At 53.6% G+C, this 17367-nt stretch overlaps 1 protein-coding gene across 2 annotated transcripts in view; it reads right to left on the bottom strand.

Moving 5' to 3' along the window:
* The window catches only part of LOC120941743, a 33407-nt gene that overhangs the window by 2302 nt on the left and 13738 nt on the right, over nt 1-17367 (bottom strand). For both annotated transcript variants that reach the window (XM_040355373.1, XM_040355374.1), the window contains exons 3-5: nt 15794-15907; nt 15585-15686; nt 13951-14121 (exon numbers count right to left, since the gene is read on the bottom strand). In XM_040355373.1, the coding sequence (XP_040211307.1) occupies nt 13951-14121; nt 15585-15686; nt 15794-15907 (387 nt within the window). The remainder of the gene's footprint in view (nt 1-13950; nt 14122-15584; nt 15687-15793; nt 15908-17367) is intronic.

A 17367-nucleotide genomic window follows, 5' to 3' on the forward strand; every position in this document is an offset into this window, starting at 1 on the left:
TTATGGAGGTGCAGGAGAGGGACCCTGACCCCCAAAATATTCAAATCCCAATTGAACTTTCAGTTTAGAAAAGCTAAATGCGATCGTACCCATCCTTATATTTAGAAGGCTTTGCCTTGTTCTCTGTGAGGAAGCAGCGGCCTCTCTGCAGAGGTCCGACACCCCCCCCTTGCTGAGTCAGAGCCACAGCTCTCCAATCAGTAGGGAGAAGGAGCTTTGGTGATTGGAGAGCTCTATCTCTAAGCTGTGTGGTTGACCACTGCAGAGAGAGGGTGGTAGAGCAGAGGCCGCTGTCTACGTAACGCCAATAATTTTTCAGCAAAGTGGGGATTTTGTATGTAAATAGCGCACCACAAGCGCAAGCCAAGCGTTTGATTTAAGGTTGCGGCACCATTCGGTGGTGGTAGTGCCGGCTGAAAATCTTGGGGGCATAATTTTTGCCGAATCCACTAAGCAAAGCACCGCGACCCGTGGTGTGTTTTGGTTTTGTGCTGCCCTAGACAAGACTAAAATCGGACGCTCTAAAATCTAAATTTGTCCCACCCCTTCCAGTTTAAGATCCACCCCTTCATCTGTAAATGCCACCCCTTTTTTTTAATGGTCCACCTCTTTCTATTAGAGCTCCATCTCTTCAGAGGTGGAGGGGGGGGAGGGTGAGAGAGAGAGGGGGTGAAGTGAAAGAGAGAGACAGGGGGGTGGAAAAAGAGAGAGGGGTGGGAGAGAAGGAGTGGAAAAGAGAAAGGGGGTGATAGAGAGAGGGGGTGAGAGAGGAGTGGAAAAGAGAGAGGGGGTGAGAGAGAGAGGGGATGAGAGAGAAGGAGTGGAAAAGAGAGAGGGGGTGATAGAGAGAGGAGGTGAGAGAGAAGGAGTGGAAAAGTGAGAGGGGGTGATAGAGAGAGGGGTGAGAGAGAAGGAGTGGAAAAGAGAGAGGGATGAGAGAGAAGGAGTGGAAAATAAAGAGGGGGTGATAGAGAGAGGGGTGAGAGAGAAGAAGTGGAAAAGGGAGAGGGGGTGATAGAGAGAGGAGGTGAGAGAGAAGGAGTGGAAAAGAGAGAGGGGGTGATAGAGAGAGAAGGAGTGGAAAAGAGAGAGGTGGTGATAGAGAGAGGGGTGAGAGAGAAGGAGTGGAAAATAGAGAGGGGGTGATAGAGAGAGGGGTGAGAGAGAAGGAGTGGAAAAGAGAGAGGGGGTGAGAGAAAGGGAGGGGAAAGAGGTGGGGGAGAGAGAGGGTGTGAAAGAGAGAGAGGGAGGATGCAAGACAGAGAGGGGGTGCGAGAGAGAGAGAGAGAGAGGGGTGAGAGAGAACGAGTGGGTGATAAAGAGAGGGAGGGTGAGAGAGAGATGGGGGTGAGAGAGGGAGGGAGTGATAAAGAGAGGGGTTAAAAAGAGAGAGGGAGGGTGAGAGAGAGAGGGGAGGGAAGAGATGGGCGAGAGAGGGAGGGGGTTGAGAGAGAGAGAGAGGGGCAGTGAGGGGGGCTCACTTATCTCCCCATACTACACCAGGGGGTTCTCTTACCCCCCTGGAAAGAAATGACACTGGACTCTCACCTTCCTGCAGCCCGCTGGCTCCTTTTTACCAGCTGTGTGTAGCGCGGCTGCCGAAGGATCGAAGGCTGAAAAATGATGTCCATAGCAAACACCTTGAAGTCGCACATCTATGTTTTCCTGCAGGGATGAATAGAGTGGCAACCTCAGCCTGGACCACGACCAGGCCATGCCCTCCCAACGCGTTTCACTCTGCCCCAGTGCTTAGTTATTGGACCCCATGACTAAGCTCTGGGGGCGGAGTGAAACGCATTTGGGGCCTGGCCTGGTCGGAGTCCAGGCTGAGGTTGCCACTCTATTCATCCCTGCAGGAAAACATAGATGTGCGACTTCCAGGGGTTTCTCTTCTTTCCTTGATCTCTTGCAGGAGCCAGGACAGGCTTCATCCCCTGCCAGCACTCAGAGGCGGCTCTTTAAGCTGTGCTCAGGCAGAGTTAAGAGCCCTGACTTAGGAGCGGGGGCCGCCAGCATCCCTAACAACCAGTGAATATCGGTGACACCATCCCTTGTGACGTCAATGACCCAGCATGCCCTCAGTCAATGACGTCACAAGCCCCTTAGCTATTAAAAAACAGAACTTCCATATTCCGATAAGCCCCTTGCCCACAGACCCCCCACAACCACTGGCCAGGCTTGTGGGGAAGAGGCTCTTGTCCTTGAATTATTTTTCCCATCATGGTCGAGAGTGGGGGCCCCCATGTCAAGTTTTGCCTAAGGCCTCACAAAGCCTAGAGCCACCTCTGCCAGCACTCTAGCAGCAGCTGCGGATGTACTACCTATATACCCCCTCCCTGGTGAGCCTGAGCGGCACACATGAATTTCCCAGGTCATAGCAAACGCCTTGTTTGCCTCAAGGGTAGATACGCCCCTGATTGCGACCACAGTGTACCACCCCAAGCAGCTGCATGCTATTTTTTGGGCGGGTGGTCAGTGGCGGTAAAACCGTGGCTCAACCGTCCCCAGCAGTCCTTGTGAACGAGGCCTCAAGGTGCTTCCTATCCTGGACCCGCCATGACAGTTGTAGTTTGGGGAGGATTCTCTGGGTTTCATGGAGTATTAATTAATGGATGTACTTAAAAAAGCAAATAAAGGTAATTTGGAGTCGGCCAGCAAGGGGCGCTCTGTACATAGGGTTGCCACCTGTCCGTTTTTGGCCCGAACAGTACGGGTTTAGGAGGCTGTGCCCGGGTTTCCCTCTGCCTCACACCTGGACACCATTTCCAGCTGACAAGGGGTACCGCAGGGCCTCTTTACGAGCCCTGGGACACAGGGGGAACCGGACAGCAGGGGGATCAGAGCGGCGGGCCCCCCTCCTCTGTATTTGCCCCCTCTCTGTATTTGCACCTCCCTCCTCTGTAATTGCCCCCCTCCTCTAATTGCCCCCCATCTTTGTATTTACTCTCCTCCTCTGTATTTGCACCCCCTCCTCTGCAATTCCCCCCTCCTCTAATTGCCCCCTATCTCTGTTTCCCCCCCCCCCCCGCCTCTGTATTTGCACCTTCTCCTCTGTAATTACCCCCCTCCTCAGTATATGCACCCCATTCTCTGTATTCGCACCTTCTCCTCTGTATATCCCCCTTCCTCTGTAATTCCCCCCTCCTCTGTATTTGCCCCCCTTCTCTGTAATTACCCCCCTCCTCTGTAATTGCACCCCCTTCTTGTATTTGCACCCCCCTCCTCTGTAATTGCCCACCTCCTCTAAATGCCCCCCATCTCTGTAATTACCCCCCCTCCTCTGTATTTGCACCCCCCTCCTCTGTAATTGTCCCCTTCCTCTAATTGCCCCCATCTCTGTATTTACCCCCCTCCTCTGTATTTGCACCCCCCTCTGTAATTGCCCCCCCCCAATCTCTGTAATTGTCCCCCCTTCACTGTAACTGACCCCCACTCCTGCCGCTCTGAACCCCCTGTTGTCCAGGCCCCCCTGTGTGCTGGGGCCTCGTGACAGGCATCCCACAATTCGGGTGACAACCGCAGCAAAATCGCACCGCGGTTGGGGTGCCATGCCGTGCGCCGCTAAAGTGTTCGGGTTTGGCATGAAGAAGGTGGCAACCCTATCTGTACACCAACAGCGGAGGACAGAGGAGGAGGACAGAGGAGCTGACACTCTAGGTGACATGTATATGGCCGCCAGTGACTATTGGTACCCTATATACCAAGCGCTTTATTGGCCGATAACAAGGAAATGAAAATCAATAGAGAACCCATAAAACGTTCTCCAGCATGGAGGCCCCGAAATATGAGATCTACAGATAATCCATAAACCTCCTTCCCCCCCCCCCGGGATGACATCCGCAGCATCTGGATCCAGCATGGAGTCCGCAGACCACATGACACGTCACCCTCCCATCAGAGGAAGCCGCTCCTATCATGTGGTCACTTCAAACCATCCGCACTGTGACTGCACATGACCACATGGGAGGGAGGAACATGACCAAAGATGATACATTGACACCAAAGCCACAACCCGACCCCCGACCACAGGACGGCCAGACGGGGACATAGGGCCGAAGATCTGCAAACGCTACTCGCTGACACTGATTGTATGAAGGAGACCAACCAGGGCCCCCCAATATGTATATAGGAGGGGCTCCGCCAATCACATCTGGGTAAAAAGGGGCTCCTGTATAATCAGAGCAAAAGACCATCGGGGCACAAAAATTTTGGAAACGATTATATGTTTTCACCACAGAGGGGCGCTATTTCATCCCTGTTATGGTGCCCCTGGCAGATGACTTGGGCTCACCTAAGGCAAGCAGTCTAAGTACCAGCTCGTTTTTACTGGACCCCCTTATGGTGGCGATGGACCAGAAACCCGAGTGGTTTTCTTTGCTGCAAACTGGCAGCTTGTCGATGCCCTCACCCCACCAATGGGTTTCTGGGATAGAAGGGCTACAGAATGGAGACTGTTCACAATGACTACAAGAGAGTGGTCAAGTCAAGGCCGAGATCAAGGCAGGTGACAGGCAAGAGAGTAGTCAGGTCTAGATCGGGGTCAAGGGAGGCAGCAGGTAAGTGAGTAGTCAAGTACAGGCATTGGTTGAGGCAGGTGACAGGCAAGAGAGTAGTCAGGTCCAGGCAGGGGTCAAGGGAGGTAGCAGGTTAGTGAATAGTCAGGCTCAGACAGAGGCCGAGGCAGGTAACAGGCAAAAGAGCAGTCATGTCCAGGCAGGGGTCAAGGGAGGCAGCAAGTAGTGAGTTATCAAGTACAGGAGTGGTTGAGTCAGGCAACAGGCAAGTGAGTAGTCAAACGAAGGCAGAGGTCAAGGCAGGGGTCAAGGCAGGCAAAAGTGTAGTCAGGTCCAGGCAGTCGTTGAGGCAGGTGACAGGCAAGAGAGTAGTCAGGTCTAGATTGGGGTCAAGGGAGGCATCAGGTAAGTGAGTAGTCAAGTACAGGCAGTGGTTGAGGCAGGTGACAGGCAAGAGAGTAGTCAGGTCCAGGCAGGGGTCAAGAGAGGTAGCAGGTTAGTGAATAGTCAAGTCTAGGCAATGGCTAATACAGGTGACAGGCTATAGAAAGCAGTCATGTCCAGGCAGGGGTCAAGGGAGGCAGCAGGCAAGAGAGTAGTCAGGCTCAGACAGAGGTCGAGGGAGTGGCAGGCAAGAGAGTAGTCAAGTCTAGATAGGAGTCAAGAGAGGCAACAGGTAAGTGAGTAGCAAAGTACAGGCATTGGTTGAGGCAGGAGACAGGCAAGAGAGTAGTCAGGTCCATGCAGGGGTCAAGGGAGGCAGCTGGTAAGTGCGTAGTCAAGTACAGGCAGTGGTAAGGCAAGAGTCGGGCAACAGAGTAATCAGGTCCAGGCAGGGGTCAAGGGAGGCAGCAGGTAAGTGAGTAGCCAAGTACAGGCATTGGTTGAGGCAAGAGTCAGGCAACAGAGTAATCAGGTTCAGGTAGGGGTCAAGGGAGGCAGCAGGTAAGTGAGTAGTCAAGTCCAGGCAGAGGCCGAGGCAGGTAACAGGCAAAAGAGCAGTCATGTCCAGGCAGGGGTCAAGGGAGGCAGCAAGTAGTGAGTTATCAAGTACAGGAGTGGTTGAGTCAGGCAACAGGCAAGTGAGTAGTCAAACGAAGGCAGAGGTCAAGGCAGGGGTCAAGGCAGGCAAAAGTGTAGTCAGGTCCAGGCAGTCGTTGAGGCAGGTGACAGGCAAGAGAGTAGTCAGGTCTAGATTGGGGTCAAGGGAGGCATCAGGTAAGTGAGTAGTCAAGTACAGGCAGTGGTTGAGGCAGGTGACAGGCAAGAGAGTAGTCAGGTCCAGGCAGGGGTCAAGAGAGGTAGCAGGTTAGTGAATAGTCAAGTCTAGGCAATGGCTAATACAGGTGACAGGCTATAGAAAGCAGTCATGTCCAGGCAGGGGTCAAGGGAGGCAGCAGGCAAGAGAGTAGTCAGGCTCAGACAGAGGTCGAGGGAGTGGCAGGCAAGAGAGTAGTCAAGTCTAGATAGGAGTCAAGAGAGGCAACAGGTAAGTGAGTAGCAAAGTACAGGCATTGCTTGAGGCAGGAGACAGGCAAGAGAGTAGTCAGGTCCATGCAGGGGTCAAGGGAGGCAGCTGGTAAGTGCGTAGTCAAGTACAGGCAGTGGTAAGGCAAGAGTCGGGCAACAGAGTAATCAGGTCCAGGCAGGGGTCAAGGGAGGCAGCAGGTAAGTGAGTAGCCAAGTACAGGCATTGGTTGAGGCAAGAGTCAGGCAACAGAGTAATCAGGTTCAGGTAGGGGTCAAGGGAGGCAGCAGGTAAGTGAGTAGTCAAGTCCAGGCAGAGGCCGAGGCAGGTAACAGGCAAAAGAGCAGTCATGTCCAGGCAGGGGTCAAGGGAGGCAGCAAGTAAGTGAGTTATCAAGTACAGGAGTGGTTGAGTCAGGCAACAGGCAAGTGAGTAGTCAAACGAAGGCAGAGGTCAAGGCAGGCAAAAGTGTAGTCAGGTCCAGGCAGGGGTTGAGGCAGGTGGCAGGCAAGAGAGTAGTCAGGTCTATGAAGGAGTAAGCTATGAATAAGCACTAAAGTTTGGTGTGAAACGCGTCAGCTTTTTACCCCGTCTGCTGTGGCATGCTTTTTGTGTGTTTTTTTGATTTTACAATAAAAGCACAATTTATTTTTGGAGGCAGGCAGCAAACAAGAGAGTAGTTATGTCGAGGCACCAGTTGAGGCAGGCAGCGGGCAAGAGTAGTCAGGCCAATCTGGGTCAGCGACAACCAGGCAACTGGCAAGTTATCACCAGCTCTCAGGTAGCTGGTGATTAGACTAATGATTCGAGTAGCCAACTGTAGCAGGACAAGGAGTAGACAGGTGTAGCAGGACAAGGTGTGGCCTGGTGTAGCAGGACGAGGAGTGGCCAAGTGTAGCAAGACAAGCAGTGGCCAAGTGTAGCAGAACAAGGAGTGGTCAAGTGTAGCAGAACAAGGAGTAGTCAGGTGTAGCAGGATAAGGAGTGGTCAGGTGTAGCAGAACAAGGAGTGGCCGAGTGTAGCAGGACAAGGAATGGCCAGGTGTAGCAGAACAATAAGTTGTCAGGTGTAGCAGAACAAGGAATGGCCAGGTGTAGCAGAACAAGGAGTGGTCAGGTGTAGCAGGACAAGGAGTGGTCAGGTGTAGCAGGACAAGGAGTGGTCAGGTGTAGCAGAACAAGGAGTGGTCGGGTGTAGCAGAACAAGGAGTGGTCAGGTGTAGCAGAACAAGGAATGGCCAGGTGTAGCAGAACAAGGAGTGGTCAGGTGTAGCAGAACAAGGAGTGGTCAGGTGTAGCAGGACAAGGAGTGGTCAGGTGTAGCAGAACAAGGAGTGGTCAGGTGTAGCAGGACAAGGAGTGGCCAGGTGTAGCAGAACAATAAGTGGTCAGGTGTAGCAGAACAAGGAGTGGTCAGGTGTAGCAGAACAAGGAGTGGCCAAGTGTAGCAGAACAAGGAGTGGTCAGGTGTAGCAGGACAAGGAGTGGTCAGGTGTAGCAGGACAAGGAGTGGTCAGGTGTAGCAGAACAAGGAGTGGCCAAGTGTAGCAGGACAAGGAATGGCCAGGTGTAGCAGGACAAGGAGTGGTCAGGTGTAGCAGAACAATAAGTGGTCAGGTGTAGCAGGACAAGGAGTGGTCAGGTGTAGCAGAACAAGGAATGGCCAGGTGTAGCAGGACAAGGAGTGGTCAGGTGTAGCAGGACAAGGAGTGGTCAGGTGTAGCAGGACAAGGAGTGGTCAGGTGTAGCAGGACAAGGAGTGGACAGGTGTAGCAACACAAGGAGTGGTCAGGTGTAGCAGGACAAGGAGTGGACAGGTGTAGCAGAACAAGGAGTGGTCAGGTGTAGCAGGACAAGGAGTGGCCAGATGCAGCAGAACAATAAGTGGTCAGGTGTAGCAGGACAAGGAGTGGTCAGGTGTAGCAGAACAAGGAGTGGACAGGTGTAGCAGAACAAGGAGTGGTCAGGTGTAGCAGGACAAGGAGTGGTCAGGTGTAGCAGGACAAGGAGTGGTCAGGTGTAGCAGAACAAGGAGTGGCCAAGTGTAGCAGAACAAGGAGTGGTCAGGTGTAGCAGGACAAGGAGTGGTCAGGTGTAGCAGGACAAGGAGTGGTCAGGTGTAGCAGAACAAGGAGTGGCCAAGTGTAGCAGGACAAGGAATGGCCAGGTGTAGCAGGACAAGGAGTGGTCAGGTGTAGCAGAACAATAAGTGGTCAGGTGTAGCAGGACAAGGAGTGGTCAGGTGTAGCAGAACAAGGAATGGCCAGGTGTAGCAGGACAAGGAGTGGTCAGGTGTAGCAGGACAAGGAGTGGTCAGGTGTAGCAGGACAAGGAGTGGTCAGGTGTAGCAGGACAAGGAGTGGACAGGTGTAGCAACACAAGGAGTGGTCAGGTGTAGCAGGACAAGGAGTGGACAGGTGTAGCAGAACAAGGAGTGGTCAGGTGTAGCAGGACAAGGAGTGGCCAGATGCAGCAGAACAATAAGTGGTCAGGTGTAGCAGGACAAGGAGTGGTCAGGTGTAGCAGAACAAGGAGTGGTCAGGTGTAGCAGGACAAGGAGTGGTCAGGTGTAGCAGGACAAGGAGTGGTCAGGTGTAGCAGAACAAGGAGTGGTCAGGTGTAGCAGAACAAGGAATGGCCAGGTGTAGCAGGACAAGGAGTGGCCAGATGCAGCAGAACAATAAGTGGTCAGGTGTAGCAGAACAAGGAGTGGTCAGGTGTAGCAGAACAAGGAGTGGTCAGGTGTAGCAGGACAAGGAGTGGCCAGATGCAGCAGAACAATAAGTGGTCAGGTGTAGCAGAACAAGGAGTGGTCAGGTGTAGCAGAACAAGGAGTGGTCAGGTGTAGCAGGACAAGGAGTGGTCAGGTGTAGCAGGACAAGGAGTGGTCAGGTGTAGCAGGACAAGGAGTGGTCAGGTGTAGCAGAACAAGGAGTGGTCAGGTGTAGCAGGACAAGGAGTGGTCAGGTGTAGCAGGACAAGGAGTGGTCAGGTGTAGCAGGACAAGGAGTGGACAGGTGTAGCAGGACAAGGAGTGGTCAGGTGTAGCAGAACAAGGAGTGGTCAGGTGTAGCAGGACAAGGAGTGGTCAGGTGTAGCAGAACAAGGAGTGGCCAAGTGTAGCAGGACAAGGAGTGGTCAGGTGTAGCAGAACAAGGAGTGGTCAGGTGTAGCAGGACAAGGAATGGCCAGGTATAGCAGGACAAGGAGTGGTCAGGTGTAGCAGGACAAGGAGTGGTCAAGTGTAGCAGAACAAGGAGTGGCCGAGTGTAGCAGGACAAGGAATGGCCAGGTATAGCAGAACAAGGAGTGGTCAGGTGTAGCAGAACAAGGTGTGGCCAAGTGTAGCAGAACAAGGAGTGGTCAGGTGTAGCAGAACAAGGTGTGGCCAAGTGTAGCAGAACAAGGAGTGGTCAGGTGTAGCAGGACAAGGAGTGGTCAGGTGTAGCAGAACAAGGAGTGGTCAGGTGTAGCAGAACAAGGTGTGGCCAAGTGTAGCAGAACAAGGAGTGGTCAGGTGTAGCAGGACAAGGAGTGGTCAGGTGTAGCAGAACAAGGAGTGGTCAGGTGTAGCAGAACAAGGTGTGGCCAAGTGTAGCAGAACAAGGAGTGGTCAGGTGTAGCAGGACAAGGAGTGGTCAGGTGTAGCAGAACAAGGAGTGGCCAAGTGTAGCAGAACAAGGTGTGTGAGACGCCGATACAATGGAGTCAGGAGGCGGGCTATGGCAAACAGAAGAACACGGTCAGGTCACGGGTCACAAGAGCTGGCGATCGCTCAGCAACTCTCCGAGGTTTTGTTGGACTTTTCATACAGGGTGATTGGTGCCAAAGCCAGTTCAAAGGTGCAGATGTGTGCGCCTCTGTAAACCCAAATCTTGAGCACAGGCTGCAATATGAGCCCAATGCCCATGCAGATCTCGGCCATGCGCACAACCTTCCTGACCAGGGGGAAAGGCTTAGCTGCCGGAAATGCATTGGGACTGGCAGCAACCCGCCAGCTGCTGATAAGTGTGGCAGATTGCAACTCACAATACTTAACATCAAGAACACACTCAGATTTCCTCCTCACTCTACAGGTAAAAATACTCTGTCCTCTACGAGCCCTGACGAAGGGAGCTTAGCCCCTGAAACGTGTCAGCCTGTTGCGGCGTCGGACTTCAGTCTCACCGTCTCCCTCTTCAGGTCACAGTCTGAAGTGACAGGAGCCTCATGTTCGGACACTGAGCTCAGTGCCAGGACTAGGTCATCCAGTGTCCATGGTGAAGACCCCTATGATAGGCCTGGCAGCCGGAGCGTCACTTAGGATGATACTGGGAGGAACAGGCCTCTCTCACACAGACCTGTCTCTAGGGCCCCCCGCCAGGGGCCAACCTCAATAGAGGACCCGAATGACTAAGGAAAGAGAATCCTCCCAGTAGACTTTTCTATGAATGGTCCCCGGATGACAGCGAGCAAACCTGTCAGTGGTCCGGACACCCGATCCCAGGCTGGGCTTCTTTCAATAGGCCTTGGACCCCAGTAGAACGCTGAGGTCCCTTCTCTCATCAGGATGAGGTTCGCTGCAGAGTTCAGCTCTGGCCCGGTGGGCTGCGCCGGCAGGGTCCATGGATGCGCGTACCCTGAAGGTGGGTACCGCACCTGGAACGGGGACCCCGCGGGAAGAAGAAGGACTCAACACATGACCTCTGTTCCAGATATACCCTCCCCCAGCATGCCCCGCGAGGGAAAACATCCTCTAATTGGCTGCTGAGAGAAGATCTGCACTGCTAGAACCCCTCTGGCGCCAGCTGCTGGCCAGGGGTGGCATTGCACTTCCTGACCGCAGACTGACCCAGTGGACATTTCCAGAATGACAGAGGTCCCAAATTTACACAAACACTGGAAGGGAGCAAAGTAACTCTCCCTTCCCACTAAATGTAAGCGTAGTGCCCATGCTGAAATCAAGGGGGCGCTACAACAGGAAGTGGTGACTCCAACAGCCAATCGCTTGCTCCATGGGAAGTGACATCACAGGAAATGACCTCCACACAGGAAATGACCTAACAGGAAATCCTTCCAAGAGGATGAGTTAATACAAACAACCAATGAATGAATAATGGCTAAAGGCAGTGGTGGCTGGTGCTCAAAATTTTTTGGGGGGCGCCAACAAACTGAAAAAAACCCCCCCAACAATTGCAGCCTCACTGTGCCCATCAAGTGCAGCCAGTTTCCCCTCAAATGCAGCCAGTTTCCCCCCCAAATGCAGCCAGTTTCCCCCCCCCAAATACAGCCAGTTTCCCCTCAAATTCAGCCAGTTCCCCCTCAAATGCAGCCAGTTTCCCCTCAAATTCAGCCAGTTCCCCCTCAAATGCAGCCAGTTTCCCCTCAAATTCAGCCAGTTCCCCCTCAAATGCAGCCAGTTTCCCCCCAAATGCAGCCAATTTCCCCTCAAATGCAGCCAGTTTTCCCCCAAATGCAGCCAGTTTCCCCCCAAATGCAGCCAATTTCCCCCAAATGCAGCCAATTTCCCCTCAAATGCAGCCAATTTCCCCCCAAATGCAGCCAGTTTCCCCTCAAATGCAGCCAGTTTCCCCCAAATGCAGGCAGTTTCCCCCCAAATGCAGCCAGTTTGCCCCCTCAAATGCAGCCAGTTTCCCCCTCAAATGCAGCCAGTTTCCCCTCAAATGCAGTCAGTTTCCCCAAATGCAGCCAGTTTCCCATCAAATGCAGCCAGTTTCCCCTCAAATGAGGCCAGTTTCTCCTCAAATGAGGCCAGTTTCTCCTTAAATGCAGCCAGTTTCCCCCCAAATGCAGCCAGTTTCCCCTCAAATGCAGCCAGTTTCCCCTCAAATGCAGCCAGTTTCCCCATCAAATGCAGCCAGTTTCCCCTCAAATGCAGCCAGTTTCCCCATCAAATGCAGCCAGATTCCCCTCAAATGCAGCCAGTTTCCCCCCCAAATGCAGCCAGTTTCCCCTCAAATGTTGCCAGTTTACCCTCAAATGTAGCCAGTTTCCCCTCAAATGCAGCCAGTTCCCCCCTCAAATGCAGCCAGTTTCCCCCCTCAAATGCAGCCAGTTTCCCCTCAAATGCAGCCAGTTTCCCCCCCAAATGCAGCCAGTTTCGAATGCAGCCAGTTTCCCCTCAAATGCAGCCAGTTTCCTCTCAAATGCAGCCAGTTTCCGATTAAATGCAGCCAGTTTCCCCTCAAATGCAGCCAGTTTCCCCCCCAAATGCAGCCAGTTTCCCCTCAAATGTAGCCAGTTTCCCCTCAAATGCAGCCAGTTTCCCCCCTCAAATGCAGCCAGTTTCCCCTCAAATGCAGCCAGTTTCCCCTCAAATGCAGCCAGTTTCCCCCCCAAATGCAGCCAGTTTCCCCTCAAATGTAGCCAGTTTCCCCTCAAATGCAGCCAGTTTCCCCCCTCAAATGCAGCCAGTTTCCCCCCTCAAATGCAGCCAGTTTCCCCCCCAAATGCAGCCAGTTTCGAATGCAGCCAGTTTCCCCTCAAATGCAGCCAGTTTCCTCTCAAATGCAGCCAGTTTCCGATTAAATGCAGCCAGTTTCCCCCTCAAATGCAGCCAGTTTCCCCCCCAAATGCAGCCAGTTTCCCCTCAAATGTAGCCAGTTTCCCCTCAAATGCAGCCAGTTTCCCCTCAAATGAGGCCAGTTTCTCCTCAAATGAGGCCAGTTTCTCCTTAAATGCAGCCAGTTTCCCCCCAAATGCAGCCAGTTTCCCCTCAAATGCAGCCAGTTTCCCCTCAAATGCAGCCAGTTTCCCCATCAAATGCAGCCAGATTCCCCTCAAATGCAGCCAGATTCCCCCCCAAATGCAGCCAGTTTCCCCTCAAATGTTGCCAGTTTACCCTCAAATGTAGCCAGTTTCCCCTCAAATGCAGCCAGTTCCCCCCTCAAATGCAGCCAGTTTCCCCCCTCAAATGCAGCCAGTTTCCCCTCAAATGCAGCCAGTTTCCCCCCCAAATGCAGCCAGTTTCGAATGCAGCCAGTTTCCCCTCAAATGCAGCCAGTTTCCTCTCAAATGCAGCCAGTTTCCGATTAAATGCAGCCAGTTTCCCCTCAAATGCAGCCAGTTTCCCCCCCAAATGCAGCCAGTTTCCCCTCAAATGTAGCCAGTTTCCCCTCAAATGCAGCCAGTTTCCCCCCTCAAATGCAGCCAGTTTCCCCCCCAAATGCAGCCAGTTTCCCCTCAAATGTAGCCAGTTTCCCCTCAAATGCAGCCAGTTTCCCCCCTCAAATGCAGCCAGTTTCCCCCCTCAAATGCAGCCAGTTTCCCCCCCAAATGCAGCCAGTTTCGAATGCAGCCAGTTTCCCCCCTCAAATGCAGCCAGTTTCCCCTCAAATGCAGCCAGTTTCGAATGCAGCCAGTTTCCCCTCAAATGCAGCCAGTTTCCTCTCAATTGCAGCCAGTTCCCAATTAAATGCAGCCAGTTTCCCCATTAAATGCACCGTCCTCCCCCCGCTCCCTCCTCATCCTCGATGTTTTCTCCGGCCTCAATGTCATCTCTGCTATGAGAGAGATGGAAGGCTGATAGGCGTCCAATCACAACGTCTGTCGCTTCAGCCAATCAGGTGTCCGGAATTCAGACCAGGTGCACCTGATTGGCTGAGAGGCGGGTCAGTGTTAGGGAAGCGATTCCCTGACACAGCACTGTTTAAACAGGGAACGCCCAGCCATTGCACCCGTTGTTTAACCATTTGGAAGCCAATTCGAGCCCACAGGCTCTAAAAATCCGACTCCCCCCAAGATTACCCCAGTACCCCCCCGATGGTCTCCTTCATCATGACAACATGTTGTTCAGATCTCCACATTCTCCCGGTTTAGACTGTAAGCTCCTTTGCGCAGGAATGTATTTCCTTTTGGTACCTCTTTGTCAAGCGACATGTTTTGTAATTATCACACCAGAAATAATTCGAATATTCCGGGGATATCAGAGTGTCCCCCCCATGTCTCCGCCCCCCACCCAGGTCTCACCGTAGTCACCGTTGTCGTCACTCCATTGATGGGAGTCACGCTGTCCTCGCAGCAGCCCAGGCACCGGTCGTTCACAGAGTTCGGTTCTGTTCCAATCACCGCTAAACCATCGGGGCGTAAGACGAGCCGGCCGACTCTGTTCGATGGCTGCGGGCTGGAGGTGGTTTTACTCTGAGGGGGAGAGAAGAAGCGCGTTAGCCTGATGTTCATACAGATAGAGGTGCAGCAACCATTCTCATAGAATATACTGTGATTACTAGTTCAGCCACTAGGTGGTAGTATTTACTGTTTGTATCATGTAATGTACTTCCTAATAGAACTACATGGTGGTGATGTCATTTCCTGTTGTAGTAGTTTCCAATAAAACAAGAAAGGCTCAGTCACGTGTCCGGCAAATCCTGAGCCACATCTGCAGCGACTTCAGGATCAACCTTCAACCTGACAACCAAACACGAACATTGGAGGCATGTACAGTATGTGGGGTGCAGATACAATCTATAAATTCCCCAAATAAGAAACGCGTCGCCCACTGCTGGTGCTGGGACCCTGTTTTGTCCCCGGTGACACTGTGGGATCTGCCCCTGGTGTGTGTATATCACCCGCTGCTGGTGTACTGAGTGTTGGGACCCTGTGCCGTCCCCGGTGACACCATGGTATCTGCCCCTGGTATGGGTATATCACCCGCTGCTGTGCTGAGTGTTGGGACCCTGTGCCGTCCCCGGTGACACCATGGTATCTGCCCCTGGTATGGGTATATCACCCGCTGCTGGTGTACTGAGTGTTGGGACCCTGTGCCGTCCCCGGTGACACAATGGTATCTGCCCCTGGTATGGGTATATCACCCGCTGCTGTGCTGAGTGTTGGGACCCTGTGCCGTCCCCGGTGACACCATGGTATCTGCCCCTGGTATGGGTATATCACCCGCTGCTGGTGTACTGAGTGTTGGGACCCTGTGCCGTCCCCGGTGACACAATGGTATCTGCCCCTGGTATGGGTATATCACCCGCTGCTGTGCTGAGTGTTGGGACCCTGTGCCGTCCCCGGTGACACAATGGTATCTGCCCCTGGTATGGGTATATCACCCGCTGCTGTGCTGAGTGTTGGGACCCTGTGCCGTCCCCGGTGACACAATGGTATCTGCCCCTGGTATGGGTATATCACCCGCTGCTGTGCTGAGTGTTGGGACCCTGTGCCGTCCCCGGTGACACCATGGTATCTGCCCCTGGTATGGGTATATCACCCGCTGCTGGTGTACTGAGTGTTGGGACCCTGTGCCGTCCCCGGTGACACAATGGTATCTGCCCCTGGTATGGGTATATCACCCGCTGCTGTGCTGAGTGTTGGGACCCTGTGCCGTCCCCGGTGACACAATGGTATCTGCCCCTGGTATGGGTATATCACCCGCTGCTGCTGTGCTGAGTGTTGGGACCCTGTGCCGTCCCCGGTGACACAATGGTATCTGCCCCTGGTATGGGTATATCACCCGCTGCTGGTGTGCTGAGTGTCGGGACCCTGTGCCGTCCCCGGTGACACCATGGTATCTGCCCCTGGTATGGGTGACTTCTAAGTGGACATATTTTTACCTTTATAATCTCAGTCCCTGCCCCCCTCCCCACCCCACATGGGCAATTTACCCCAAATGGCGTTCTCTCCCCGCAGCAGCCGAGGCATCGATACTCCGCTCCGGTCACCGCATCCCCCGGGGGAGGGGAAACCACTTCTATTTCTCCAGCAACCTGGGCAGAACACAGAGATAAAATCACGCTGTGACACCGTTCCGGGGCATTGTGGACCAAACTATAGGGGTGTTGCCCCAATTTTCACCACTAGATGGCGCACTTACCAGGAAGGCCAGGGAGCGGTGTCCGGGATTATAGGACCAGATTGTCTTCTTCCGCCCCCGCTGAGTCACAGAACCCCGCCTCCTCATGGGCTCCGCAGGGGCGGAGCTCCGCACCTTCAGGACATGAACAGAGAGAAGAAAAGACATAAAGCCAATCACTGAGAGGAGACAGAGGAGGAAGAGGATCTCTGCATGAGGAGCAATGAGGAGCCCAGAGTTCAAACACCACCTACTTGCAGCATGGCAGACAGGGGGCGCTCTGTACCCCACTTCATACACACAGCAAACAGAGGGCGCTCCATACCCCACTTCATACACACAGCAAACAGGGGGCGCTCCATACCCCACTTCATACATACAGCAAACAGAGGGCGCTCTGCACCCCACTTCATACATACAGCAAACAGGGGGCGCTCCATACCCCACTTCATACATACAGCAAACAGGGGGCGCTCCATACCCCACTTCATACATACAGCAAACAGGGGGCGCTCCATACCCCACCTCATACACACAGCAAACAGGGGGCGCTCCATACCCCACTTCATACATACAGCAAACAGAGGGCGCTCTGCACCCCACTTCATACATACAGCAAACAGGGGGCGCTCCATACCCCACTTCATACATACAGCAAACAGGGGGCGCTCCATACCCCACCTCATACACACAGCAAACAGGGGGCGCTCCATACCCCACTTCATACATACAGCAAACAGGGGGCGCTCTGCACCCCACTTCATACATACAGCAAACAGGGGGCGCTCCATACACACAGCAAACAGGGGGCGCTCCATACACACAGCAAACAGGGGGCACTCCATACCCCATTTCATACACACAGCAAACAGGGGGCGCTCCATACACACAGCAAACAGGGGGCACTCCATACCCCATTTCATACACACAGCAAACAGGGGGCGCTCCATACACACAGCAAACAGGGGGCACTCCATACCCCATTTCATACACACAGCAAACAGGGGGCACTCCATACACACAGCAAACAGGGGGCGCTCCATACACACAGCAAACAGGGGGCACTCCATACCCCATTTCATACACACAGCAAACAGGGGGCACTCCATACCCCATTTCATACACACAGCAAACAGGGGGCGCTCCATACACACAGCAAACAGGGGGCACTCCATACCCCACTTCATACACACAGCAAACAGGGGGCGCTCTGTACCCCATTTCATACACACAAAAAACAGGGGGCGCTCCGTACCCCACCTCATACACATGACAAACAGGGGGCGCTCCATACCCCATTTCATACACACAGCAAACAGGGGGCGCTTCATACCCCACCTCATACACATGACAAACAGGGGGCGCTCCATACCCCACTTCATACATACAGCACGCAGGAGGATCTCCATACCCCACCTCATACACACAGCAAACAGGGGGCGCTCCATACCCCACCTCATACACACAGCAAACAGGGGGTGCTCCATGCCCCACCTCATACACACAGCAAACAGGGGGGACTCCATACCCCACCTCATACACACAGCAAACAGGGGGCGCTCTGTACTGCACCTTATACACACCATACCCTCTTC

Source organism: Rana temporaria, chromosome 5, assembly GCF_905171775.1.
Source record: "Rana temporaria chromosome 5, aRanTem1.1, whole genome shotgun sequence".
NCBI lineage: Eukaryota > Metazoa > Chordata > Amphibia > Anura > Ranidae > Rana > Rana temporaria.